This window comes from Malus domestica, chromosome 10, assembly GCF_042453785.1.
Source record: "Malus domestica chromosome 10, GDT2T_hap1".
Lineage (NCBI taxonomy): Eukaryota > Viridiplantae > Streptophyta > Magnoliopsida > Rosales > Rosaceae > Malus > Malus domestica.
Window position 1 is genome coordinate 18,147,636 of NC_091670.1, and position 27,876 is coordinate 18,175,511.

Consider the following 27,876-nt stretch of genomic DNA (forward strand, 5'->3'; position numbering starts at 1 on the left):
TTTAGGAGTTCCAATTTTTTGTGGCAAGCCTAAGAGGTGTCATCTCCAACCCTTGGCAGATAAAGCTAAAGCTAAGTTAATAGGTTGGAAGGGAAGACTTTTATCTACGGCTAAAAGAGTTCAACTCATTCAATTAATTTTTCAAAGTATTCTTTTGCATAGTTTTTCTGTTTATCAGTGGCCTTCTTCCTTGCTAAGGTCTCTTTCACGATGTGCTTGCAATTTTATATGGTCTGGCGAGGTGACCTCAAAGAAGATTTGTTACCATTTATAGGTCTCAGATATGTGCACTGAAAAATGAGGATGGGTTAGGATTGCGTGATCTTTGCTCTCTAAATATTATAGCTCTCTTAAACCTTGGAGGGTTATTATTACTTCTGATTCTCCCTGGAGTGTTTATTTTCAATAACGATTTTAGCTACATGGTCGTTTATATTCTTCTTGTTACAAGCGATCTTCTATATGGCATGGTATTAAATCCATCCTTCATATCTTGTTTTAGAATTGTCATTGGGTGATTGTGAATGGTTCTAGTACTTCTCTTTGGGTTGATAAATGGTTGGATATTGTAGACACTGTTGGTGCTACTGAGCTTGCTCCTTCTCTATCTCATACTAAGGTCTCAAATATTATTCGTATGGCAAAATGGGTTATTCTTTTTATTTTTTTCTTCTACTTTTCCAGACTTGGCTAAAGAGAGTTTAGAGATGCCTCTTCCAATTGATGAGGACAAGGACGTGTTAATTTAGGAAGCTTCTACATTTGGAGTCTTTTCGTTTTATGATGGCTATGAAATTGTTCGGCATCAATTTCCGGTAAAAGTTGGGCTTCTATTATTTAGCGTCATTTCACGCCACCTTACTACTCTATTTTAGCTTGGAAGATTCTTTTCAAAAAGCTCCCAATAGAGGATCAACTTCAACGACAAGGCATTCCGCTAGTTCCAATATGCCAACTATGTTACAAGAATTTTGAATCTATTAAGCACTTATTTTTTTAGCTGTGAATTTGTACAACGTGCTTGGTGTTGGCTAGCAACCCAATTTGGGACTATTCATCCATTTACGGGTTCCTTCTCAGACTTATGGCTTGCTTTTGTGTCAAAGTGGTCTTCTCTACAACTTCACCATGTCTAGCTAGCTTCAAGGTTTTTCTTGCTAATGGCTATTTGGCAAATGCATAATAAAATGAAGTTTGAAAGTAAGCCCTCTTCCTTTTCATTGGACATTTTGGATAAGTAACTTTTATTCTCTCTTGGAATCTTAGTTGAGTCTTGTAAAGCTCCTTCTATAGTCCCTGTTCTTTGGCATCCCCCTCTATTTTCTTGGGTCAAAGTGAATATTGATGGTCTTTCTAAACGTAGCCCGGGTCATGTAGCTTGTGGTGGGGTTTCTGAGATTTTACAGGTTAGTTTCTTGGTATTTTCTCCTTAAGCTTGTGGCATCGTACTTCTTTTTATGTTGAGCTTCATATTGTCATCCTTGTTGTGGAGTTGGCTCACGCGCGAGGTTGGCAAAATTTATGTCTTGGAAGTGACTCTTCTAGCGTGATATGTTGTTTTGCTTCTGGATCTTTCTCTCCTCCTTGGTTGCTCCAGACATGTTAGAAAATTTGTATTTTCCAATTGCAAGGCAGGGTATTCCATTTCACACATTTCGAGAAGGGAATGCAATTGCTGACAAATTAGCCAATTTAGGGCTTCTTTCGCTCCACTTGTTTGGCATGCCCCTCCTCCTATAGAGATTTTTCCTTTTTTGCACTCAGATTTCTTGACCTGCCAGCCTACAGGTTTGCCTCCCCTTCTTAACGTGTGATTTTTTTTACCTAATCTTTTTGGATTTTCCTTTTCGTTTTGCAACTTGTCTTGCAGGTTCTTACCTTTCAGGTTTATAAAGGGGTCTGAGCCTATGTCCACCCAATCTTTTTCAAGAGAGGTAAGGTCTATGCCCCCCTCTTTTTCTTGTATTTTCTTTTTCAAAAAGAGTAAGGTGTATCTCCTTCGCTCTTTTCTTGTATTTTGTTTTTCTTGCTCTATGAGAGGCAAGATTTATGTCCCCCCTGACTAGGTTTAACACTTTTTTCATATCAATAAAATTCTCAAGTTTTCAAAACAAAAAAAATTAAAAAAAAAAAAAGGAAAAACACCCTTGCAATACAAAGTAGTGATTGCCAAAACTCTCTAGCCGAATTTTCCAATTCAAAACTTCCAACTCCTAGGGTTACAAAGCTCAACTAAAATATGCTAAGTTAAGCATTAAAATCCTACCTAAAATAGGATTCCCAAAATCTGGAAATACAATTAAATAAAGGGAACTTTAATGAAAAGGGTTTGGACAAAGTTTATTTTAACAAAAAACCATGCTATAAACTTTATTTAATGAAAAAGAATTAAATTTTAATGAAAAACACTTAAATTTTAATAAAAAAAGGACAAAAAAAACTTAATTTTTAATGAAAATGACACAATTTAAAAAAAAAAAACAAAAAACTTGACGCGCGCATAGTACATGTACACTGTTTATGAAACTAAACACTGTTTATAAAACTGAACACTATTTATGAAACTGCACTATTTATGAAACTGAACGGTACTATACTATTTATTAGTTCAATTTCATAAATAGTGTCTAGTTTTGTGTCCACTTTCATAAAATGATGTCTAGTTCTTGATCATGTTTCATAAATAATGTCTAGTTATTGGGTCCAGTTTCATAAATAATGTAGAGTAATTGGTACAATTTCATTAATAGTGTCTCTTTCTTGGTCCGGTTTCATAAATAATTCATAAATATTGTCTAATTCTTACTCCAGTTTCATAAATAAGTGTTTAATTCTTAGTTCAGTTTCATAAGGTTTGAAACTTAGACCCTTATTGGTGAAGTTTTATAAATAGTGTTTAATTCTCAATAATTATATTTAAAAAGCTGTTTGTGGATTGCTTATGATTTGTGGGCGATACTTTGGGATTTTGAGTTAGTAATGGAGCGGTCAAGCATGCAGACCATGGAAGGCCTTACATTGAAGTTTGGTATGGGTTTATCCTTATCTGAGAAGGAAAAGGTGGGGTTAAGATTGGCAAGAAGGAAGTTAAGGGTGTTTTGCTGGGTTTCCAATACAGTGTGGTTGCACAAGTGTTTACAAGGAATGAGGTTAATGACAATGGTTTCATTGACCAGTTTACTAATCTATAGAGAGGACGGGAGGGGGTGTCAATTAGGGCTTTGGGTGGGGCGCAGTTCATGGCTAGATTTGTTAGTCGGTGGGACATGTGCCGTGTATTGGAGGCAGAGAAGCCGTGGCTGTTTCGGGAGGATCTGGTGCTAGTTGTCGATGGGGCTCGTCATAATCAGAGGGCAGAACCCTTACACTTGGTATCTATATGGGTGCAACTGCATAACGTTCCTCCTTTCAATATGACAGAGGCGGTTGCTTTGACTATTGGAGGATTGGTTGGTAAGGTGCTAAGGGTGGATAAGGATGATGGAAGAGATTGTATTGGACGATTTTTGCAGGTGAAGATTTCCTTTGATGTCTGTGAACCACTCATAAGGGGTGCTAATGTAGAATTCCCTGATGATGGGAGTATGTGGGTGGACTTCCGCTATGAGGGTTTGCTTAGCTATTGCCTTATCTGTGGCAAGATGGGGTATGTTACGCGACGGTGTGGGGATGGCAATATTGGTGGTGAAGGGGTTTTAGATGACGCTTTGGAAACTTTATGTGCATTTAAAAGATTAGATGCGGAGTTTGACTTGAGGGGGAATCCTTTTGTGAAGCGTGGTGATCTGCAAAGAGGATAGAGGGGGACAACGAGTGCGTCTTCTTCGTCAAACTGGCGGAGACAAGGGGGCTCTACAGAAGGTATGGAACAAGAGAGGCAGCGGAGGACAAGAGAGCAAGCTTTCGATATAGGTCTTATTGGTCCGGGAGGTGTCATTGCTGAGGGTGCTGGGATGGTAGTGTTAAATAATCCGCCAGATTAGGATGTCGGGCAAGTAGTGAGGTGGTGCAACCAGGGCATGATTTTGATCTTAATATTCCTATTGCGGTTAGCCAATGAGGTAATCAGGACGAGGGTCCTGTAAGGGTTGTGATGGATGGCGAGATGGTATGTGATTTATTGTCTCAAGATTCAGACCCTTTCAACCTTCTTCCAATAATTGAAGTTGTGTCCCGTGGTGGGGTTAAACGAGGCCATGAAGGTGATAGTGAAGGGCTGGAACCATTTGACATGTCCTACCGTGTGACAAAACATCATAGGTCTAAGTTGGACCAAGCGGAGACTACCTGCGAAGAGTCTCCGCGATCACAATGAAAATTATATGCTGGAACTGTCAGGGTATTAGGGGGACATGGCAGTTGACGATCTGTTGGAGCAGAATGGGCTCCACTCCCCTGAGGTGGTAGTGTTATTAGAGACAAAAAATCATAGTTGAAGGTACCGTTATTTAAAGCGAAGGCTTGGAATGGCATGTATGCATGCAATCGAGCCTAGGGGAATTGCAGGAGGAATGTGTGTATTTTGGAAGGATGCCAAGGATGTGGTATTGGTTAAGTATGGTGACTTCTTTGTAGAAGTGTTAGTTGAGGATAGGATGAGGCAATGTCGATGGAGGCTTGTTGTTGTGTATGCAAGCACTGATGACCGTAAAAGAGCGCACCAATTTGATGTGTTAATGAACTAAATCAATGGGTATTCGAAACCATGTCTCATGATGGGAGACTTTAATGATTTATTGTGTGAGTTGGAGAAAGAGGGAGGCAATATTTGAACAGTTGCTAGTATGAGAAACTTCAGGAATTTTGTTACACAAACACGGTTGTTAGACTTGGGCTTCGAAGGGTACCTGTATACCTAGAGGAATAGGCGTACTGAGGGGTTCATTCAAGAACGGATTGATCGTGCTCTTGCTACAAGTGAATGGGTGCAAAGTTATTAGCAGGCGATTGTAAAGCATGTGGTACTTGAAGGATCGGATCATGCAATGCTTGTGTTGTTCACGGAGGTGGACCAACCCAAGAGGAAAAAGAGATTTATGTATGGCCCTCGATGGAATTAGGAGGATCAATGTGCTAAGGTGGTCGGAACATGTTGGGGCAATGGGCAAGGGGATGTATCGAGCCATAATTTGTTGGCAAAATTACACCAAGTGCGACATGGTTTAGTAGGGTGGTGGAAGAAAACAGGTCGTAATGAGCAAAAAGAAATTTGTCGATTGAAGAAGATCATTCGGGAGGAGTATCAGAAGACAGTGTTTAATGAACAACGAATTCGACAGTTAGAGGTTGAGCTTACATGGGCGGTGAGAATGGAAGAGCTCTATTGGAGGACAAAATCAAGAATGCAATGGTTACAGAAGGGTGATAAAAATACAAAATTTTTCCATGCACAAACATTAAAGCGGAGACGGAGGAATGTTATTCGTAGGCTGGAGGGGGAAGATGGCACGTGGTGTACTGATGTGCAGCAGCTAAGGGAGATTGCCGTGGGGTATTTTCAAGTCTTATTTACTACGGATCAACCTGCAAATGTACTTGAGATAATGTCTTGTGTGCCTTGTAAGATTGGTTCTGTGGAAAATAGGGGTTTGACAGAGCGAGTTATGGATATGGAAATTGAACAAGCTATTTACCAAATGCATCCAACGAAGTCACCGGGGCCTGATGGATTTAATGCTAGGTTCTTTCATCATCATTGGGAAACGGTGGGAGGAGTGGTCATGGGTATGGTTAAATCATTCTTTCAATCGGGACGGATGTTGAAAGAGGTGAATCATACTAATATTGTGCTGATTCCGAAGGTGGATAATCCTAGAAAAATGTCCCAATTTAGATCGATTTCTCTCTGTAACGTGGTGTATAAGATTATCTTGTAGGTGCTAACAAATCGGCTAAAGCAGATTCTTCCCAAGTTGATTAGCCCAAATCAATCGGCATTTATGGCGGGAAGGCAAATTTCTGATAATATTTTGGTGGTTTATGAGCTTTTACACTCCATGCAACAAGGCAACGACGAGGGTATGAATTTTATGGCCCTTAAATTGGATATGGCTAAGGCCTATGATAGAGTCAAATGGCCGTTTCTGAACGCAATGTTGTATAAGTTGGGCTTTGAGGATGTTTTTTGTAAGTGGGTGATGGAGTGTGTGCAAACAGTGTCCTATAGTATGTACTTAATGGGGAAGCTACGGGTTATGTTACACCGACTAGAGGATTGCGACAATGTGACCCTTTGTCTCATTTTTTTGTTCCTTATTTGTGCTGAGGGCTTTTCGTCTTTAATTCATAAAGAGGAACGGGTTGATCGTATAAGGGGTATCACTATCAATCACCTTGCTAAGCCTATCTCCCATGTATTTTTTACGGATGATTCGGTGTTATGTTGTCGGGCTACAGAGACTGAGGCTCAAAATGTTAGGGGGTTATTGCACATTTATGCTGAAGGTTCAGGTCAGTTTGTTAACCTGGAGAAGAGCTTCGTGTACTTCAGTGCGGGTTGCTCTCAAACCTTGAAGGATCGAATATCATTGGAGTTGGGTATTCGACAACAAGACGGATTTGGGAGTTATTTAGGTATCCAAGCGGACTTTGGGGCTTCAAAAAAGAAAGTGTTCGAAGAGGTGCGGAATAGATTGGATGAGAGGATTAATGGGTGGGCGAAGCAGTTTCTGTCGGTAGCTGGGATGGATATATTAATTAAAAGTGTAGCTTCTGCTTTACCTATTTATACAATGTCATGCTTTCAACTCTCGATACAGTTGGCAAAGGAAGTTGAGTAGGTTATTGCTAGGTTTTTGTGGCGAGATCAGAAGAACAAAAAGGGGGTTCATTGGATGGCCTGGAGAAAGGTTGCGAAGAAAAAGTCAGATGGAGGTCTCGGTTTTAAAGAAATAATTGCTTTTAATTTAGCCATGCTCGCTAAAATTGGGTGGCGAGTGATATGTAATCCGGAGTCTATGTTGAACAAGGTCTTGCAAGCAAAATATTTTCCATCTTCATCATTTCTTGAAGCTCCGGTGGGTCGAGGAACATTGTGGGGATGGAAGGGATTATTACAGGGAAGGAAAGTATTGAACGTGGGTAGTCGATGGAGGGTGGGGGATGGTACACATGTTCGTATTCTAGCCGATCCTTGGTTGCCTACACCACGAACTTTCAAGCCGTTATCCAGGTATATTGACAAGCCTAACAGGGTGTCTGATCTTACAACTATTGATGTGAGATGGGATAGGCCTCTTGTTGAATGATGCTTTCGTCCGGAAGAAGCTAGTGTTATTCTTTGTATGCCTCTTAGTCAACATGGGTGTCCAGATCGCCTTATATGGCATTATACTCGTAATGGGCTATACTCAGTTAAATCTGGGTATTTAGTTGCTCAACAAATGGAGACAAATGGAGAACTTAGGCGCAAGAGTGGAGGGCAGTCTAGTACGGAAGACGAAAAGGATTCAACATCGGCGGATTTATGGCGGTTAGGGGTTCCCCCCAAGCTTTGTCATTTTATTTGGAGGGGATGTAGAAATATCCTTGCCGTACGTAATAATTTGAGAAGACGGGGTATTCAGATAGACATCGGATGTCCATTATGTAATGAAGAGGTGGAAACACAGGGACATTTATTTTTTCGATGTCCGTTTGCGAGGGTATTTTGGTTTAGTTCCCCGCTTCAGTTAGATGTTGTGACAGTGGAGGGTGGAGATTTTTTGGAGTGTTGGAAAAGCTTGTGTAACAAATTTGAGACCTCCAAGACGTAGGACATTTTATTAGGTGGGTTAGTTGTGGTTTGTGGAAGATCTGGAAGTGTAGAAATAGTGATGTGTTTAAGGGGATCTTAATACCCCCGTGTGCTGCTTTGGAGCTTCTTAGTCAACAGGTGCGGAAGGTTGTTGATAGTGGTGGGAAGACGGTACAGCAGCCTAGGGCTAAGCAGCGACCTACCAGGGAGATTCAAGGTTTTTGGTTGAAACCACCTTTTCGTACTATGAAGGTAAATTGTGATGGGGCTTGGTGTAACCAAACAAGTGTGGGAGGTTGTGGGTGGGTTGTTAGGGACTTCGTGGGGATATTCCAAGCTGGTGGTGGTATAGGAAATTTATTATGTGGATCTAGTTTGATGGCGGAAGCGGAAGAAGTGAGAATGGCTATGTTGGCTTGTGTGGAGTTGGGTGTTGAGATCGTTCAGGTAGAGACGGACTCGAAGGTTTTGGTGGATATGATTAAGGTGGATTTACTTACGGACGTGGCTTTGGAAGGTATTCTTTGGGATGTTAAAGCTTTACGCCAACAAATGCGGGTAGTAGAGTTTCTATTTACTCCTCGTGCCTGTAATAGGGTCGCGCATCAAGTGGCTTCTTATGTCATGCGTGTGGAGGGTTCACATATGTAGGTTGGGTTTGAACCGGAGTGGCTGTTTAACACTCTAGCGTCTGATGTAAACATTACAATTCAACTTTAATATTATTTATTTTTCGAGGAAAAAAAAATTAGCAAATTAAAATTTCTTCACTTTTTTCATATACCTACAATAATAAATGTAGCTCTCCATCCAATTTCTTGAGCTTGGGTGTCATCTTCGAGAAATTTTTCCTTGTGCCCGTAACACAAATACCACATGTTATTATATAAGTGTGGTGGAAAATTTTATTTTTTATGTTATTAATTTTTTAACACAAGATTCTCACAACTTGTATGGAGTGTACCATCTCGTGTTCTGGGCACATTAAAAAATTTCTCATCATCATGACTACTATTAGAAAACAACACCACAAAAATAAAACAGGAGAATGTAATTCAATTCAAATTTTTTTTTATTCTATGCAAAAAATAAATAAAAAAAAACCTATTAATGTAGCTGAAAGATGGGACAAAAGGTAGGAGAAAAAAAATGGACTTGGGGGGGGGGGTGTACGTGCCCAGCACTAGTGGGTTTGTTATGTTTTTTTTTTTTCCTTATTATTAAAATAAAGTTAGTGGGTGGTTTTTTTATTAAAATGTAAAGATTTGAAGCCTTTATTATTAGTTTTCCTTTAAATAAAATATCTTAAAGGCAAATCCTAAACTGATAGGAAATCAAATCTGTGAAGATTCCTCCCATTGCCTGACCAAATCAGCCTAGAAAATGCCTAAGAGATATCACTAGAAAGATTAAGACGTGGAAAGATAAAGACGTTCTCTTCAATATTGTACAAGGAAATTTCTCCAAAATACGACATCTTCAATAACTTATGGCTCAAGCATGACCAAAAGGTTAATTTGTCCTATAAAATTCAGTCGTTGGATTTCACTATTTAAATTTCGTATGTTATTGTTGTTACAACGCATTTTTATTTTTGGTATAGAATATTTTTTTTTAATTTGCAAAAGGACAAAAATGCCTCTGCTGGGCTACGCGGGTTCTACACAGACATTTAATATCCCTTCATGTTTTGCCTCTTTTAATAGCATATTTGAGTATCGACACACATAAGCACAAGCAAAAGGAAATTTATAGCTAGAACGAAGATTTTACAAACCGCAAATGCCGAGGGTATTTTGTTAGTTTTACCTTTATTTAGAGCATATGTGGCTTGACTTTTCTGGCCTTATTTAGTGTGCCACACAAAACCCACTCCCATTTTCTAGATCCCTCCTCCCTATTTTTCCCGTGGTCTCTCTCCTCTCAACTCATTTCTCTCTCTCACTCCTCTCGACTCTTTCTTCTTGCCCGTGAATACAATCACCTACACCTCCAAAATTTCTGGCGAGTTTGATCTCTAAACACCACCGTGACCATATCTGCACCATGAGTCCAACCTTAGTCACTATTTTTTGAAGTACAAACCTTAAGCTCAAGTTCGGTCCAGTTTCATGCAATCTCCAGCCACTTCTTAGACTCCAACTAGGTACATATAAACATGTCCTCTTCTTCTCTAGCTTCATTTTAACATAAGAATCGTCAAATTTGGTTAAGAAATGAATAAGTTATGGCTCTTCGAAGTTTTCTCAGTTTTCCACCAATTTTTTGTAATTTTTGGCAAGTTCGATGGCGGCAAAGTGCGCCAGCTTCGACTACTGGATGAAGGAGGAGGAGGAATATTGCTTTGTTAAGTTTAACAGAATATTTCGTCATGGTGGTGAAATATTCCAATTGACTCTAGCAGGCGTGTGAGGGCACGTAGTGAGCATGTGGCGTCGGCCCATGACCAACAACCTAAAATGTCTTTCTAGGGTAGTTACAGTGCCCCGAATTCATTTTTGGCTTTAGTTTAGCATATTCATTATTTTAGCTTAGTTTCGTAGTTGGTTGCCACTTAAGCTTGATATTGGAGGAAATCGAACTGTCTGATCATCATGAATTTTCAGAATGTTGTTGTAGAAGCTTAATTAGAGCCTTAGGAAGTTATGGAACGGAAATTCGGTGTGCAGATTGTTTGGATTGAATGACAGAGGATTGTTGACCCTACCTTTTGACATTTGACCGAAGGTTGACTTTTGATCACCGTGTCCCAAATCCATCTAGAATGTTGTAGAAGAAGTGTACAAGCTAGAAATATGTGTTTTATCACTTGAATTCTGAGAAGGGGCTTGTGCTTTGTTTTAGGTGGTGATGGTATATGAGCGCCTTAATCGTTGTGCTGGGGTGCCATAGGGCGGACTCCAGTTGAGTAACCTTTACTATATGTGATATTGGTTATTACCTGAAAATTCTCATTCTAGTATACTTAGTGGATATGGCACAGAGTTATAAAATGTTTTTCATATAAAATTGTTGCTTTTAAATTCACTCATTGATCTATTTTATGAAATGTGGTTTGACATTTATTTGAAATGTTTGTGAAACATGAAGACTAATAGAGGACTGTTAACCTATTGTCATAAGGAGTTGTAGCGTCGACTTGTGTTATGTCTCATTTATTGAGCCACTCTAAGGTAAGTTTCCAGAATTCGACTTGGTTCCGTAGAATGGTTTGGAACCTTGCCTCATGTGGGATTCCGTTGAGTGGTCCAGAATCTCTCTTTCTATGTGGTTCTGTTAAGTGGTCCATAATCGGGTTTGCTTGGGTTCTATTAGGTGGTCGAAACCCTGCTTCTCCTGGATTCCGTTAAGTGGTTTGCAATCCCTCTTCCTATGTTGTTTTGTTGAGTTGTCCGAAATCGTGTTCCGTTTCAATTTTTTTTTAGCGATCTGGGATCCCATTTTCTTCCAGTTCTGTTGGGTGCATCAAAACCCTTTCTTTGTTGGATTCCAGTGAATGTTTCTGAATTTCTCTTCCTATTCGGTTTCATTGAGTGGTTCGAAATCTCATCCCTGTCTCCATTGGTCATTTAGAGTTAGTCTAGAATGTGGAAGCTTAGGAGTTGTAGGCTTCGGCCAAACTGTGCCGTTCTAACCTTAGTTTTCAGCATATTTATAAACGATAGGTTTAAGAACCTTTGTGGTTTGATTTGGAAAAGTTGAGGGACGTCTATGTGATTTTATCGGAATTTCTAATGAACCATTTATGATTTTATAAAGGGTGATTTTATGAATACTATTTATAAATTGAGATCGATGGACTTATTTTTATTATTCTCACATACGTTGAATTATTGGCACTCACACAAGCTTCATAGCTTATCTGGGTTGTTGCTTTGTCCGATGCACCATTCCCACTGTGTAAGGGGCGATTGTCCAGGAGACATGTATGTGTACATACAAGGAGCTTTTGGTGTAGGAGCCATAGGTCAGACAGCTTAGAGTGGAGAAAGTGTAGGGATTTCTCTGTGTTTATGATACGTATTCTCTCTACACGTTGCCTATATTTATTGTAGTAAAGATGAGAGAATTACTCATCGTCCAAGTAAATACAATTGTAGTAGAGAAAAAATAATAACTTATAACCAAATCTATCTAGAATTTACACAATCACATTTCAATATAATATCTATAACATTCAGTTGTTTAACGTCAAATTTTGTCATAAGCATTAAATTAAGTAATTAAGATGCTTTTGATTAGAATTTAAGTTTTTTTTTTGTTAGTACATTGATATTTTTACACTAGGAAGAGGAGGAGTTCGGCTAAGCCACACAATTGGCAACCTAATTTGGTATTAAATTTGCCATCTACGAGATTCAAACCTAATGTCTTTCACTTCCAAATGAAAAGAAATATCGTCAGGTTGAAATACTAAGGGACAAAATTTAAGTTTTTGTTTAGATACAAAGTTTTCATTCTTTTTTTATTTTTTTAATTTTTTTTTTTAAATATCATAATCACTAATCAATTTTAGATGTGGGCCGGACCTTACATAAACCATTAACATATTCACCGCTCGCCGGATATCGGGAAGAAAAGATAAAACAGAACCCAGACAAATCTTTGTCGGTTGGCTCGTGATTATCGTCAACATTACTTACTAACCGCCGCATGAGAGCCACCTACAACAGTAACTAATGTTTTTATTTTTTAATTATTAAAAATGAGGATTCAAATTACAAGATTGTTCAAAAAACTATAAGCGATTCTTAGGTAAGAGAATTGATGTTCTACATGAATCAATATTAAAGAAAGGATAATCCTAGGGTGATCAAATATTTTAAACTAAATTGTAAACTAAATGATGTGTCATCAATAAGAAACAAACACGTTATCGAGACTTAATTAATAATTCAATCATGTACAACTACAACATTTAGTTTGCAACTTTGGTTTAAAAATTTAGTCTCCCTAATATTACCATAAAAAAGAGAGTATTTAACCTGTAATACAATAAATTAACTTAAAAATTTTCTAACCACTAACATAATTCAACACTTGCCACAAGTTTCTCAGAGTTAAACTACTTATATATAATCTCCATGAGTTGTATTTCTTTATCACTATGTATCAGTGTGATTTTAGTAAACATAAACCTGCTATTTTATAATTTAAAATAACTTAGAATTCGTATTAAAATCAAAATTTTACTTCAAACTTTTATTAGAATCAAACTATCATTGATATTAAACACTACTGTAATATATACATGTACTATGACAATCAACATATGCGATGTTAAACAAATAATCACAAATACATATCACAACAACCCATGTATGGCAGAGAGAGAATTTTCTACATCAAAAATAAATATGGCATTTCTGTGACCCTAATAGGTGTTTGATATATATTAAATATATAAAAAAAATAAAAATAAATTAAGATAATAAATACGTGTTAATCATTTATTAAGGCTACAAAAATACCATGCTCGTATAGAAGATTTCATCTCACGTGTGTCTAGACTCAAAGCTAGTAGTAGAAAAGTAAAGAGGCTTTCCAAATCTAAAACAGGAGAGTAGAAAACAAACAAACAATGCCGTGATGCGTGGGACCCTCATTACATTACTACGCGCCCTGACATTAAAAGCCTCAACAAACCAAAACGTTTTAAGCACCTCTGACCCACTCACTCTGTTGATTTCACCCACTGCACTGCAGAAACCGACAGTTCCAAACGAAAAATCACAACAAAGTCACAGGCTCTTCTTCTTCTTCTTCTTCTTCTTCTTCTTCTTCTGCAATGAAGGATGATGGCGAGTGGGTTCTGGTACGGAGCCCTGCAGAGAAGGACCTGTGGACCCCATCTTTAGTGGAGGAGGAGGAGGGGGAGAGTTCTAGGCCTCTGAAGGTCACATTTTCCGGGCCTGCAAAGCACTGGACTGATGCTATACCAATTGGGAATGGCAGGCTTGGAGCCATGGTTTGGGGTGGTGTGGCATCAGAAACTCTCCAACTCAATGGTAATAAGTTGGAAGGCTTTTGATGGCATTGTGTTGATTGTGACTTCTGTTTTGTTGGGTTTTTTGTGTTTTGTGTTTCGTTTGCTTCAATTGAAATGCTTGGTGTTTTGAGTTTATTGTTTTTTCAGGATCTTAGAAATCTTGGAATGATTTGGCATGATTAGAGTTAGCTTGTGAGAAGACATAGCCTGTTTGTGGTCTAGGATTGGATTGGACTGGCTCGGATCGGATAACTCTTTGGATTGAAATGGATAACTCTCTGGATTGAATGGATGTCAAACATCCAAGATGTTGGTTTAAGTAGAGGGTAGAAGATTTGGCATGATTAGAGTTAGCTTGTGAGAAGACATAGCCTGTTTGTGGTCTAGGATTGGATTGGACTGGCTCGGATCGGATAACTCTTTGGATTGAAATGGATAACTCTCTGGATTGAATGGATGTCAAACATCCAAGATGTTGGTTTAAGTAGAGGGTAGAAGATGGATTATTGATGAAGAAAACTTTTCCCTCCCAACCCTACAATTTTTATGGGGATTGGAATATATAAGTTTCCTTCGTGACTAATCCATCTTCTACCCCCTTAACTTAGACAGCATTTGAAAGTTTTGAGTCCATTTTTTCATTCAACTTGCAATGAGTCTAGTGAGCTATCGGATCCAATCCTAGACATCAAACGGCATGTAGGTATTAAACATGATTTAGAAAGCTTTGTTCATTTGAATTTTCATGAGTTTGTTGTAATCAGACCGCATTTTGATTGCAAATCTGCATTTTGATTGTAATCGGACCGCATATTACTCATATGAATTCTCGAACAACTTCATCTTTGGTGGATGAGAAATATGAGAGGGCAACCAGAATTAAAATTAATGCTTAGGACTGTTCTAGAATATGTTTTTTTTCCTAATCATGAAACATTTATTCTCTGTCTCCCTCTCTCAGACACGGAGAGAGTAAGATTATAGTGAAACTCATTGCATGAAGTTTAAATTTCTGTAGAGGACACACTATGGACTGGAATTCCTGGCAACTATACCAACCCAAAGGCTCCACAGGTACTAACAGAGGTTAGAAAACTTGTTGACGATGGTAAATATGTCGAAGCTACTGCAGCAGCGGTCAAGTTGGCTGGAGATCCTTCTGATGTAAGTAACTTCATCAGCTTCAGTTCTTCATTTTTTTACTCGTTACAATGAATTGTGATGACTACTTAAGCTCGATGTAATACTGTAAAATGCGGTATATGCAATTCAATCGAACTACTAATTTTTGCTGATAATTGTTCATAATGGGATCTTAATTTAATAAGGTACATAGAGTAAAAATATGTATCTTATAGACATCTGTTTTTGAATGTCATTAGTGCCTTGTACGGTAAATGTAGTTTTAGTTAAAGCAGTTAACGGCTTCTTTTAAATTGTTATGCAAATCCAAGCATTGTCTCACTGATGGCACTGGATATTGGATGAGTTGCGTGTCTGTGAGGGTGCTTATATCTGACATTAATTTCTTGCTTGATGAAGGTTTATCAACCACTTGGTGACATCAACCTAGAATTCGGTGACTCACATCTCAAATATGATGAAGAAACTTACAGCAGAGAGCTAGATCTGGATACTGCAACAGCAAAGATAAATTACTCAGTGAGCGGTGTAGAATATACAAGGGAGCACTTTTCATCTTATCCTAATCAAGTGATTGTGACAAAGATCTCCGCTAGCAAACCAGGGTCCCTATCATTTACAGTTTCTCTAGACAGCAAGTTACATCATAATTCACATGTAAATGGTAATAACCAAATTATACTACAAGGAAGTTGTCCTGGCAAAAGGATACCACCAAAATCTAATGACAATCCAAAGGGGATTCAGTTTTCGGCAGTTCTTGATTTGCAGATTAGCGATGGCAGTGGTGCAATACATGTTTTGGATGACAAGAAATTAAGGGTTGAAGATTCAGATTGGGCTGTTTTGCTTCTGGCGGCCTCATCATCATTTGATGGACCATTTACTAAGCCCTCTGATTCTAAGAGGGATCCGACTTCAGAGTCTCTCACTGCATTGAATTCAATAAGAAATTCATCGTATTCAGATCTTTATGCTCACCATTTGGAGGACTATCAGAATCTTTTCCATCGTGTCTCATTGCAGCTTTCTAAGAGCTCCAAGAGCAATTTAGGAGATAAAACTTTGGAGGCAAAGAAAAGTATGACCAATTTGAATATAAAGGGAAGTGATGATGCCTTAGTTTCAACAGCAGACCGGGTGAAATCCTTCAAAACTGATGAAGATCCTTCCTTTGTGGAACTTTTATTCCAGTATGGCCGGTATCTGCTTATTTCTTGTTCACGGGTTGGAACTCAAGTGGCAAACCTGCAGGGTATATGGAGCAAGGATATTGAGCCTCCATGGGAGTATGTATCTCTCTCTCTCTCTCTCTCTCTCTCTCTCTCTCTCTTCAAGGCTCCAAGGGTATCATCCTGTTAGCATGTCATACACGACTAGGCTCACCCTTCCGAACATATTGCATAAACATAGTACATTGACTAATTAATTTGGCCCCCTTCTATTTGTCAGAGGTTTTGGCAATAATTTGAGGTGGTTTTTACTAAACTTTATTCTTGCAGTGGCGCTCAGCATCTGAACATAAATCTTCAAATGAACTATTGGCCATCCCTTCCCTGTAACCTAAGAGAATGCCAGGAGCCCTTATTTGATTATACATCTTCGTTATCTATCAACGGGAGTAAAACGGCTAAGGTGGGAACTCTACCATTCTAGTTTACATTCACAGCCTCAACTTTCGGTGCTCTGTGGATTACTTTTCTTATTAATTCACATAGCACATTTCAGGTGAACTACGAAGCCAGTGGTTGGGTTGTACATCAAGTGTCTGACATATGGGTGAAAACATCACCTGATCGAGGTCAAGCTGTGTGGGCTTTATGGCCAATGGGAGGAGCCTGGCTTTGTACTCATCTATGGGAACATTTTACTTATACGATGGACAAGGTGAGCTCCCTTGCCTTGTACCCTATTGCTGTTAACTCCAACTTACTGTTTATATATGTTGCTTATCTTATTCAACTACGGTTTCTAGTAGGTAAATGATCGCTAATTTTTCTACATCTTTAGGATTTTCTTAAAAATAAGACATATCCTTTGTTGGAAGGATGTACATCATTTCTGCTGGATTGGTTGATTGAAGGCCGTGGAGGGTATCTTGAAACCAACCCGTCAACTTCTCCGGAGCACATGTTTATTGCTCCTGATGGCAAGCAGGCAAGCGTGAGCTACTCGTCAACTATGGACATATCGATCATCAAAGAAGTTTTCTCTGCAATAGTTTCTGCTGCTGAGGTTTTGCTCCAATTTTATGCTAGCAAGGATTCCTACTTTAGCTATATGGACTATTGATGTCTAACAGATATTCTTTATAAAACAGATTTTAGGAAAAACACAGGATGCTCTTGTTGGAAAAGTTCGTGAGGCTCAGTCACGGTTGCCACCCACAAAAATTGCTAGAGATGGTTCTATCATGGAATGGGTAAGTTGGAGATTGCACATTCCATTTTTCAGGAATCCGTTTCCAGGTCTTATAATGTCTTATGACGCTCTTGTATAGAATCGCTAAATTAACTGTAAACTAATATTTATCTTTGTAATGTCGCAGGCACAAGATTTTGAGGACCCAGAAGTGCACCATCGACATGTATCACACCTGTTTGGCTTGTATCCAGGACACATAATAAGCGTTGAGAAAACTCCAGATCTCTGTAAAGCGGTCGGTTATACGCTCTTTAAAAGAGGTTTGTACATTATGATTGATAACTGAATTTAGATGCAAATTGGGATGACATGAAATGTAGTCGTAATTTGTGTATCACATGGAAACCAAACAACTTACTATTACATGAATCTGGATAACGATAACGTTGGATGTATCGATCACGCAGATGCGTTACAAATGAAACTGTAAAGAAAGGTGATAATATCAAACTGAAAGTAGGACTTTTGACATTCAACATTACCCCTTGAGGTTTGGTTTTATATGATTGATGGGAACACACTTAAATACTACGGCTACAAGAATTTTGTTCAGGACTTTTGTGATGGTCCAATTTAATGGTGTTAGAAACTAATGTATCCTACCTGGAAGATCACCCTACCCAAGAGTTCATCCAACGATGACTAGCTACATAAGACTCTTGTTTACTTCAGGAAACCCGGCATGGTTCTAGCAAATGTAGAACAATAAATGAAAGTTGACATGGTTCAACAACAACAACAACAACAACAAAGCCTTTTCCCACTAAGTGGGGTCGGCTATATGAATCCTAGAACGCCATTGCGCTCGGTTTTGTGTCATGTCCTCCGTTAGATCCAAGTACTCTAAGTCTTTTCTTAGAGTCTCTTCCAAAGTTTTCCTAGGTCTTCCTCTACCCCTTCGGCCCTGAACCTCTGTCCCGTAGTCACATCTTCGAACCGGAGCGTCAGTCGGCCTTCTTTGCACATGTCCAAATCACCAGAGCCGATTTTCTCTCATCTTTCCTACAATTTCGGCTACTCCTACTGTACCTCGGATATCCTCATTCCCAATCTTATCCTTTCTCGTGTGCCCACACATCCAACGAAGCATCCTCATCTCCGCTACACCCATTTTGTGTACGTGTTGATGCTTCACCACCCAACATTCTCTGCCATACAACATCGTTGGCCTTATTGCCGTCCTATAAAATTTTCCCTTGAGCTTCAGTGGCCTACGACGGTCACACAACACGCCGGATGCACTCTTTCCATCCAGCTCGTATTCTATGGTTGAGATCTCCATCTAATTCTCCGTTCTCTTGCAAGATAGATCATAGGTAACGAAAACGGTCGCTTTTTGTGATCTTCGCTAGATTGCTCCGGTCATTAGTGTGGATAAGTATATAAATGGATAGAGATAGGAAAGCAAACACAAGATGTACGTGGTTCACCCAGATTGGCTACGTCCACGGAATAGAAGAGTTCTCATTAATTGTGAAGGGTTTACACAAGTACATAGGTTCAAGCTCTCCTTTAGTGAGTACGAGTGAATGATTTAGTACAAATGACATTAGGAAATATTGTGGGAGAATGATCTCGTAATCACGAAACTTCTAAGTATCGGAGTGTGGTGTCGTCTTGACTTGCCTTATCTGTCTCATAGGTAGATGTGGCATCTTCTCTGGAAGTACTCTTCCTCCATCCAGGGGTGGTATCTTTAACTGGTGGAGATGCACAAGGTAATGTATCAATTTCACTTGAAGCTTACTTGTAGTTTCAGGCTTGGTCAAGCGCGATACAAACCATGTAGTAGGAGTCCCCCAAGTCGCCGAGCTAGGGGGTCTGCTGAAAGAGGTGACAGACAAGGTAAGCAATCAGAGCTCCGACTGATTGTTCACCTTCTCCCCATCTTGCAGCAGCATGAAGGATAAAGAGAAGAAAAATGAGAAGAGATGATATGAGATACTTTTGCTTTTGAAGAAGTAACTTTCCACAGGCTTATTCTTGAACTGAGCTGGAGGGTTTTCTGGTTTCCTCCAGAGTATAAGGCCGACTGAAGAATTTGAGGGTCAAAACAAGTCCATCAAATCTAGAGTACGTTCCACCCTGCTGATATGGGATACTTTTGCTTTTGACAGAGTAATGGATGTATCGGCACGTGTGCTGTTACGCTTGTCTCCACATGCTTCCTTGTATCCTTCGCACTTGCCCTATCTGTTCCTCAAGCAGATGCGGAATCTTCCCTGGAAACATAAGATGTTGAAGATGAGTACTCGAGAGCAATGCCAGGTAAGTAATCAGGTAAGGGGTTCCAGGCAGTCAGTTCCTGGCTGGAAGCTTGATTCCAAGTGCTGACTGATTGCTCTCTTTCTCCTTGTCTTGCAGGTAAAAACAAGGTCAAAAGAAAAAACAGGGAAAAAGCATGATATGGGATACTCTTGCTTTTAACCCTGATGATATGAGATATTCTTGCTCTAGTATAGCTTGTTTGCAGAGGTATTATCGGGGGGAAAGAAAGCTGAATATTTCGAAAGGCTTTGTTGGGAGTGCCCTCTCAGATATGATGAAGGGTTGAGCATTTTTGCAGGTCTGCCTGTCCGTTGGGGATGGAGGTCGACATATATAGGAGTCTCCCTAACAACAAGTAGTAATGCTATTCCTTTACCCTGCTTGGTCATAGCACGGTAGTGGGAGCTGCCAGTTTCACATGTTTTAACTCTGTCAAAGCACTTTGAAAAAGTGGTCTGTGGTATCTGGCTCTCGAGATTCGGAGAACGATGCCTCTTCGATTTTTGAGAAAGCAATCATGTTGGGGGTCTGACTCTCGAGATTCGGAGAGCAGTGTCTCTTCGATTTTTGAGGAAGTAATCATGTTGGGAGTCTGGCTCTCGAGATTCGGAGGGCGGTGCCTCTTCGATTTTGGAGCAAGCAATCTTGTTGGGAGTGTTGTCTCGAATGTGAGTAAAGGTTGGACATGTTTGCTAGTCTACCTTGCCACGAAGCACAAAGGTTGACACATAGGGACTTTCCAATTATCCAGCAATGGTACTGTTCCTTTACCCTCTCTTCGATTTTGAGAAAGTAGTCATGTTGGGAGTCTGGCTCTCGAGATTCGGAGGACGGTGCCTCTTCGATTTTGGAGCAAGCAATCTTGTTGGGACTGTTTTCTCGAATGTGAGTAAAGGTTGGGCATGTTTGCTAGTCTACCTTGCCACGAAGCACAGAGGTTGACACACAGGGACTTTCCAATTATCCAGCAGTGGTACTGTTCCTTTACCCTTGTGGGTAATAATATGGTAGCTAGACCTTCAAAATTTATGTGTCTAAACTTTGTTAGTGCTGTTTCTTTGCTATTCTTTTACCTTTCTTGGTCAGAGCGATGTAGTGGGAGCTGCAAGCTTCACGTGCTCAACTTTGGCAGAGAACTTTGGCAAAGTGATCTGTGGTACCCATGAGTTATTGTTGCGTGTGGGAAGTGGGTGATTGAACAGTAAGATTCATGTGCTTTCTACTTCACCAGAAGTCTTCGACAGAATGCCCATAATTTCTGCAAAGCTGAGTGTGCATGTGACAGGTGCTGACAAGGCTAGAAAAGTAGGTGCCTCTTTGATTTCTGAGATCGGCCCTCGTGGTCTCTGAGCAGCCCAGCTTTTGAGAAAGCGAGCGCCTCTTCGATTGATTCGGAGAACGGTGCCTCACCGATTTTTGAGAAAGCAATCATGCTGGGGGTCTGGCTCTCGAGATTCAGGGAGCAGTGTCTCTTCGATTTTTGAGAAAGTAATCATGTTGGGAGAGTGGCTCTCGAGATTCGGAGGGCGGTGCCTCTTCGATTTTGGAGCAAGCAATCTTGTTGGGAGTGTTTTCTCGAATGTGAGTAAAGGTTGGGCATGTTTGCTAGTCTACCTTGCCACGAAGCACAGAGGTTGACACACAGGGACTTTCCAATTATCCAGCAATGGTACTGTTCCTTTACCCTCTCTTCGATTTTTAAGAAAGTAGTCATGTTGGGAGTCTGGCTCTTTAGATTCGGAGGACGGTGCCTCTTCGATTTTGGAGCAAGCAATCTTATTGGGAGTGTTTTCTCGAATGTGAGTAAAGGTTGGGCATGTTTGCTAGTCTACCTTGCCACGAAGCACAGAGGTTGACATACATGGACTTTCCAATTATCCAGCAGTGGTACTGTTCCTTTACCCTTGTGGGTAATAATATGGTAGCTAGACCTTCAAAATTTATGGGTCTGAACTTTGTTAGTGCTGTTTCTTTGCTATTCTTTTACCCTTCTTGGTCAGAGCGATGTAGTGGGAGCTGCAAGCTTCACGTGCTCAACTTTGGCAGAGAACTTTGGCAAAGTTATCTGTGGTACCCATGAGCTATTGTTGCGTGTGGGAAGTGGGTGATTGAACAGTAAGATTCATGTGTTTTCTACTTCCCCAGAAGTCTTTGACAGAATGCCCATAATTTCCGCAAAGCTGAGTGTGCGTGTGACAGGTGCTGACAAGGCTGGAAAAGTAGGTGCCTCTTCGATTTCTGAGATCGGCCCTCGTGGTCTCTAGGGAGCCCAGCTTTTGAGAAAGCGAGCGCCTCTTCGATTTCTGAGATCGGCCTTCGTGGTCTTTGAGCAGCCCAACTTTTGAGAAAGCAAACGGCTCTTCGATTTCTGAGATCAACCCTCGTGATCTCTAAGCAGCCCAGCTTTTGAGAAAGCAAACGCCTCTTCGATTTCTGAGCAGGCGCCTCTTTGATTTCTGAAGCTCCGTCGAGTGCAGATTTTTATAGGGGCTGGCATTAAGTTCCAAAGCACACTTGAATCTCCACCAGTAGAAGCTTCATTCTTGCACTTCTAAGATCTTGATTTGTCCGACCTCTTCTCTCTTCAACACCTTTGAAAATGTCTGGCCCCTCCGACCGTCGTTTTGACTTGAACCTTGTTGAAGAGGCAGCCCCGCCTTCTCCAGACAACATATGGCGCCCATCCTTCGTCTCCCCAACTGGTCCTCTTACCGTTAGGGATTCCGTGATGAAGAATGATATGACCGCTGCGGTGGTGGCCAGGAACCTTCTCACTCCCAAAGATAACAGACTACTTTCCAAACGGTCTGATGAGTTAGCTGTTAAGGATTCGCTGGCTCTCAGTGTTCAGTGTGCAGGTTCTGTGTCTAATATGGCACAACGCCTATTTGCTCGAACCCGCCAAGTTGAATCATTGGCGGCTGAAGTGATGAGTCTCAAACAGGAGATTAGAGGGCTCAAGCATGAGAATAAACAGTTGCACCGGCTCGCACATGACTATGCTACAAACATGAAAAGGAAGCTTGACCAGATGAAGGAAACTGATGGTCAGGTTTTACTTGATCATCAGAGATTTGTGGGTTTGTTCCAAAGGCATTTATTGCCTTCGTCTTCTGGGGCTGTACCGCGTAATGAAGCTCCAAATGATCAACCTCTGATGCCTCCTCCTTCTAGGGTTCTGTCCAGTACTGAGGCTCCAAATGATCCCCCTCCGGTGCCTTCTCTTTCTGGGGCTCTACCGACTGCTGAGACTTCTCCTAAGCAACCTTTGTGAAGGCTCCCTCTTGTGTGTTTATTTTGACTCATGTATATGTACATATTTGTAGCTTATCGGGGATATCAATAAATAAGCTTTCCTTCATTTCAACGTATTGTGTTAAATACACCAAAGCCTTCTTCGCTAAGTTCTTTGAATTTTCTTTTGTTGAAGCTTGTATGTTGAAGCTTTCTGAGTGGAGCATGTAGGTTGGGGTAGTGTTCCCTTAATTTCCCGAGTGGGGAAAACTTCTTGGTTGGAGACTTGGAAAATCCAAGTCACTGAGTGGGATCGGCTATATGAATCTTAGAACGCCATTGTGCTCGATCCTGTGTCATGTCCTTCGTTAGATCCAAGTACTCTAAGTCTTTTCTTAGAGTCTCTTCCAAAGTTTTCCTAGGTCTTCCTCTACCCCTTCGGCCCTGAACCTCTGTCCCATAGTCGCATCTTCTAATCGGAGCGTCAGTAGGCCTTCTTTGCACATGTCCAAACCACCGTAACCGATTTTCTCTCATCTTTCCTTCAATTTCGGCTACTCCTACTTTACCCCGGATATCCTCATTCCTAATCTTATCCTTTCTCGTGTGCCCACACATCCAACGAAGCATCCTCATCTCCGCTACACCCATTTTGTGTACGTGTTGATGTTTCACCGCCCAACATTCTGTGCCATACAGCATTGCCGGCCTTATTGCCGTCCTATAAAATTTTCCCTTGAGCTTCAGTGGCATACGGCGGTCACACAACACGCCGGATGCACTCTTCCACTTCATCCATCCAGCTTGTATTCTATGGTTGAGATCTCCATCTAATTCTCCGTTCTTTTGCAAGATAGATCCTAGGTAACGAAAACGGTCGCTCTTTGGTATTTCTTGATCTCCGATCCTCACCCCTAACTCGTTTTGGCCTCCATTTGCACTGAACTTGCACTCCATATATTCTGTCTTTGATCGGCTGAGGCGAAGACCTTTAGATTCCAACACTTCTCTCCAAAGGTTAAGCTTTGCATTTACCCCTTCCTGAGTTTCATCTATCAACACTATATCGTCTGCGAAAAGCATACACCAAGGAATATCATCTTGAATATGTCCTGTTAACTCATCCATTACCAACGCAAAAAGGTAAGGACTTAAGGATGAGCCTTGATGTAATCCTACAGTTATGGGAAAGCTTTCGGTTTGTCCTTCATGAGTTCTTACGGCGGTCTTTGCTCCTTCATACATATCCTTTATAGCTTGGATATATGCTACTCGTACTCCTTTCTTCTCTAAAATCCTCCAAAGAATGTCTCTTGGGACCCTATCATACGCTTTTTCCAAATCTATAAAGACCATGTGTAAATCCTTTTTCCCATCTCTATATCTTTCCATCAATCTTCGTAAGAGATAGATTGCCTCCATGGTTGAGCGCCCTGGCATGAACCCGAATTGGTTGTCCGAAACCCGTGTCTCTTGCCTCAATCTATGCTCAATGACTCTCTCCCAGAGCTTCATTGTATGACTCATTAGCTTAATACCCCTATAGTTCATGCAATTTTGTACGTCGCCCTTATTCTTGTAGATAGGCACCAAAGTGCTCGTTCGCCACTCATTTGGCATCTTCTTCGTTTTCAAAATCCTATTGAAAAGGTCAGTGAGCCATGTTATACCTGTCTCTCCCAAAACTTTCCACACTTCGATTGGTATATCGTCTGGGCCTATTGCTTTTCTATGCTTCATCTTCTTCAAAGCTACAACCACTTCTTCCTTCCGGATTCGACGATAAAAGGAGTAGTTTCTACACTCTTCTGAGTTACTCAACTCCCCTAAAGAAGCACTCCTTTCATGTCCTTCATTGAAAAGATTATGAAAATAACCTCTCCATCTGTCTTTAACCGCGTTCTCTGTAGCAAGAACCTTTCCATCCTCATCCTTGATGCACCTCACTTGGTTTAGGTCCCTTGTCTTCTTTTCCCTTGCTCTAGCTAGTTTATAGATATCCAACTCTCCTTCTTTGGTATCTAGTCGTTTATACATATCGTCGTAAGCCGCTAACTTAGCTTCTCTGACAGCTTTCTTCGCCTCTTGCTTCGCTTTTCTATACCTTTCACCATTTTCATCGGTCCTCTCCTTGTATAAGGCTTTACAACATTCCTTCTTAGCCTTCACCTTTGTTTGTACCTCCTCATTCCACCACCAAGATTCCTTTTGGTGTGGGGCAAAGCCCTTGGACTCTCCTAATACCTCTTTTGCTACTTTTCGGATACAACTAGCCATGGAATCCCACATTTGGCTAGCTTCCCCCTCTCTATCCCACACACATTGGGTGATTACCTTCTCTTTGAAAATGGCTTGTTTTTCTTCTTTTAGATTCCACCATCTAGTTCTTGGGCACTTCCAAGTCTTGTTCTTTTGTCTTACTCTTTTGATATGTACATCCATCACCAACAAGCGATGTTGATTAGCCACGCTCTCTCCTGGTATAACTTTGCAATCCTTACAAGTTATACGATCCCCTTTCCTCATTAGAAGAAAATCTATTTGTGTTTTTGACGACCCACTCTTGTAGGTGATCACATGTTCTTCTCTCTTCTTAAAGAAGGTGTTGGCTAAGAAGAGATCATATGCCATTGCAAAATCCAAGATAGCTTCCCCATCCTCGTTTCTCTCCCCAAAACCATGGCCACCATGAAAACCTCCATAGTTGCCTGTCTCTCTGCCCACGTGTCCATTTAAATCTCCTCCTATAAATAACTTCTCCGTCTGAGCAATTCCTTGCACCAAGTCTCCAAGATCTTCCCAAAATTTCTCCTTCGAACTCGTATCCAACCCTACTTGAGGTGCGTACGCACTAATCACATTGATAAGTTCTTGTCCTATTACAATCTTGATTGCCATGATTCTATCTCCTACCCTCTTGACATCTACAACATCTTGTACCAAGGTCTTGTCCACGATGATGCCAACACCGTTTCTCGTTCTATTTGTGCCCGAATACCAAAGTTTAAACCCTGAGTTTTCTAGATCCTTTGCCTTACTACCAACCCACTTAGTTTCTTGTAGGCACATAATATTTATCCTTCTCCTCACCATAACTTCCACTACTTCCATAGATTTTCCCGTTAAGGTTCCTATATTCCACGTTCCTAAACGCATTTTGCTCTCTTGAACTCTACCCTTCTGTCCTAGCTTCTTCACCCTCCCCCGTCTAATAGGATCAAAGTACTTCTTTTGTGTGTCCCGGGTAAAGTTGATAGGAGCATATGCTCCCAAACAACTTTGAGTGGAGTCGTTCGAAAAGAAGTTTCTATGGCCCCCTTGCTCATTTAACACTGCATCCGGGTGCCGATGGAGATACAGCGACCCTTGCTCACTTATCACTGTGCTCGGGCCACACAGCGCGCCACTTACGGGTGACGCCCTAGCTTTAGCGCAATTTTGTTCTGGATTCATTTTCATAAGGATTCGACGTGATCATGGAGTGCCGGCTGTCGACTACCTGACGCCCTCCCCCTCCTCCTTTATCCGGGCTTGGGACCGGCCATGTAAGACATAGGCGGAGTTAAAGTTGACATGGTTAGTAACTAAATACTGTCATATTTGTATACTTTAAAACAGGAGAGGAGGGTCCAGGATGGTCGACTACATGGAAAACTGCGTTGTGGGCACGTCTTCACAATAGTGAGCATGCATATCGAATGGTCAAGCATTTGATTGACTTGGTGGATCTGGATCACGAAAGTGATTTTGAAGGAGGACTATACAGTAACTTGTTCACTGCACATCCCCCTTTCCAGATTGACGCCAACTTTGGGTAAGCTGTATATGTTAATTTTTTGTTGAATCAGTATCGTGATAAGTTTTCTACTTCATATGTCCCAATTCCAACTGTTCATATGCGCCAATAGACCTAACACTTCCGTGAGTGATGAAGATCGGTAGCTTGACTGCGATGGTAATTCTCTATCTTTTGGTGCCAGTTTTTCAGCAGCAGTTGCAGAAATGCTTGTCCAAAGCACTGTCAAGGACCTATATTTGCTTCCCGCTCTTCCGCGGGATAAATGGGCAAACGGTTGTGTGAATGGACTGAAGGCTCGTGGTGGGGTGACAGTCAACATATGTTGGAAGGAAGGAGACCTTCACGAAGTTGGTCTTTGGTCCAAGGACCATAACACCACTAAAATATTACATTATAGTGGAAGTACAGTTACAGCAAACATATCATCTGGCAGGATCTATACGTTCAACAGACAGTTAAAATGTTTGAGGACAGCATATCTCTGAGAGCAGCATATTATCGTCGAGTTTTGAGGTTAAATTCATCCTATTGATTTATTCCGAATGAAAGTGGAAACGAAGTCCTTAGTTTCTTCTTTGGTGTCAGTGATTCAGTGTCATGTTCCATTTATTGTGGGCACTTTTTGAAGCTGAATTTAGTTTAGCAAATGAGAGAATAATCCAAGGTGTTTTACTTGTATTTTCATTACTAACACTTCAAAGAATTCTCTAAGGGTGGTTTTTTTTTTTTTTTTCCTTCCATTCTTTTCTTGAGTTGTCATTGAATTCTTAGCTCTTTCTGTTTCTGGGAAATAAGAAAATTGAAATTTTAAGCACCATAATTACCGTCTTCATTATTAATAGGATTTTTACTATATGCAAAATCAGGGATAAATCACATACTACTTCCAAGAGAACATGATTATTGTAGTATGAACGGCTCAAGTGAGGTTGATCTCCACATGAATTGATATGAATAATTTATGCTTAAATACAATTCTTAGATAACTATTTGTTATTTAATACAAGTTTAAGAAAGTTGGAATTTTGAATTGAAATAAAAAGTGCAAAAAAGTTAAACGTATTAAAAGCAAGGGCAATAACAATAAAAAGAGCAATCGGATTAAAAGAAAGAAGCACTAGGGTGTAGCCATCACCTATAATAATTCTATGTCTATCAATTACTTATGAGTTAACACAAGCAAACTTCAAGGATTAGATTTTCCTTATGCATATTCTACTTGTGACATTTAAGCTAAAACATATATTTAACATGCAATCTATATGCAAGGTTCTAAAAGACGCT

At 40.4% G+C, this 27,876-nt stretch overlaps 2 protein-coding genes across 2 annotated transcripts; both read left to right on the plus strand.

Moving 5' to 3' along the window:
• The first annotated feature begins 2,979 nt into the window (after window positions 1-2,979).
• LOC108169463 (uncharacterized) lies at window positions 2,980-3,800 on the plus strand. Its single transcript, XM_017322885.1, has 2 exons — window positions 2,980-3,060; window positions 3,192-3,800. Exons 1-2 carry the CDS (start codon window positions 2,980-2,982, stop codon window positions 3,798-3,800), a joined length of 690 nt encoding a protein of 229 aa, XP_017178374.1.
• Window positions 3,801-13,191: 9,391 nt separating this feature from the next.
• On the plus strand, window positions 13,192-27,412 carry LOC103401310 (alpha-L-fucosidase 2). The gene is made up of 10 exons (XM_008340019.4): window positions 13,192-13,743; window positions 14,743-14,888; window positions 15,267-16,156; window positions 16,370-16,502; window positions 16,596-16,754; window positions 16,878-17,102; window positions 17,188-17,289; window positions 17,416-17,551; window positions 26,412-26,607; window positions 26,774-27,412. The coding sequence occupies exons 1-10, from the start codon at window positions 13,524-13,526 to the stop codon at window positions 27,075-27,077; spliced, it is 2,511 nt and encodes an 836-aa protein (XP_008338241.1). The 5' UTR covers window positions 13,192-13,523; the 3' UTR covers window positions 27,078-27,412.
• The last annotated feature ends 464 nt before the right edge of the window (window positions 27,413-27,876 follow it).

Excerpts from the sequence above, each read along its gene's own strand:
- LOC103401310 (XM_008340019.4), top strand. The coding sequence starts at position 13,524 with ATGAAGGATGATGGCGAGTGGGTTCTGGTACGGAGCCCTGCAGAGAAG. Across the intron at positions 14,889-15,266 it reads TGGCTGGAGATCCTTCTGAT|GTTTATCAACCACTTGGTGA; the intron begins GTAAGTAACTTC and ends TGCTTGATGAAG. Across the intron at positions 17,552-26,411 it reads TTATACGCTCTTTAAAAGAG|GAGAGGAGGGTCCAGGATGG; the intron begins GTTTGTACATTA and ends ACTTTAAAACAG.
- LOC108169463 (XM_017322885.1), top strand. The coding sequence starts at position 2,980 with ATGGAGCGGTCAAGCATGCAGACCATGGAAGGCCTTACATTGAAGTTT. Across the intron at positions 3,061-3,191 it reads CCTTATCTGAGAAGGAAAAG|AGAGGACGGGAGGGGGTGTC; the intron begins GTGGGGTTAAGA and ends ACTAATCTATAG.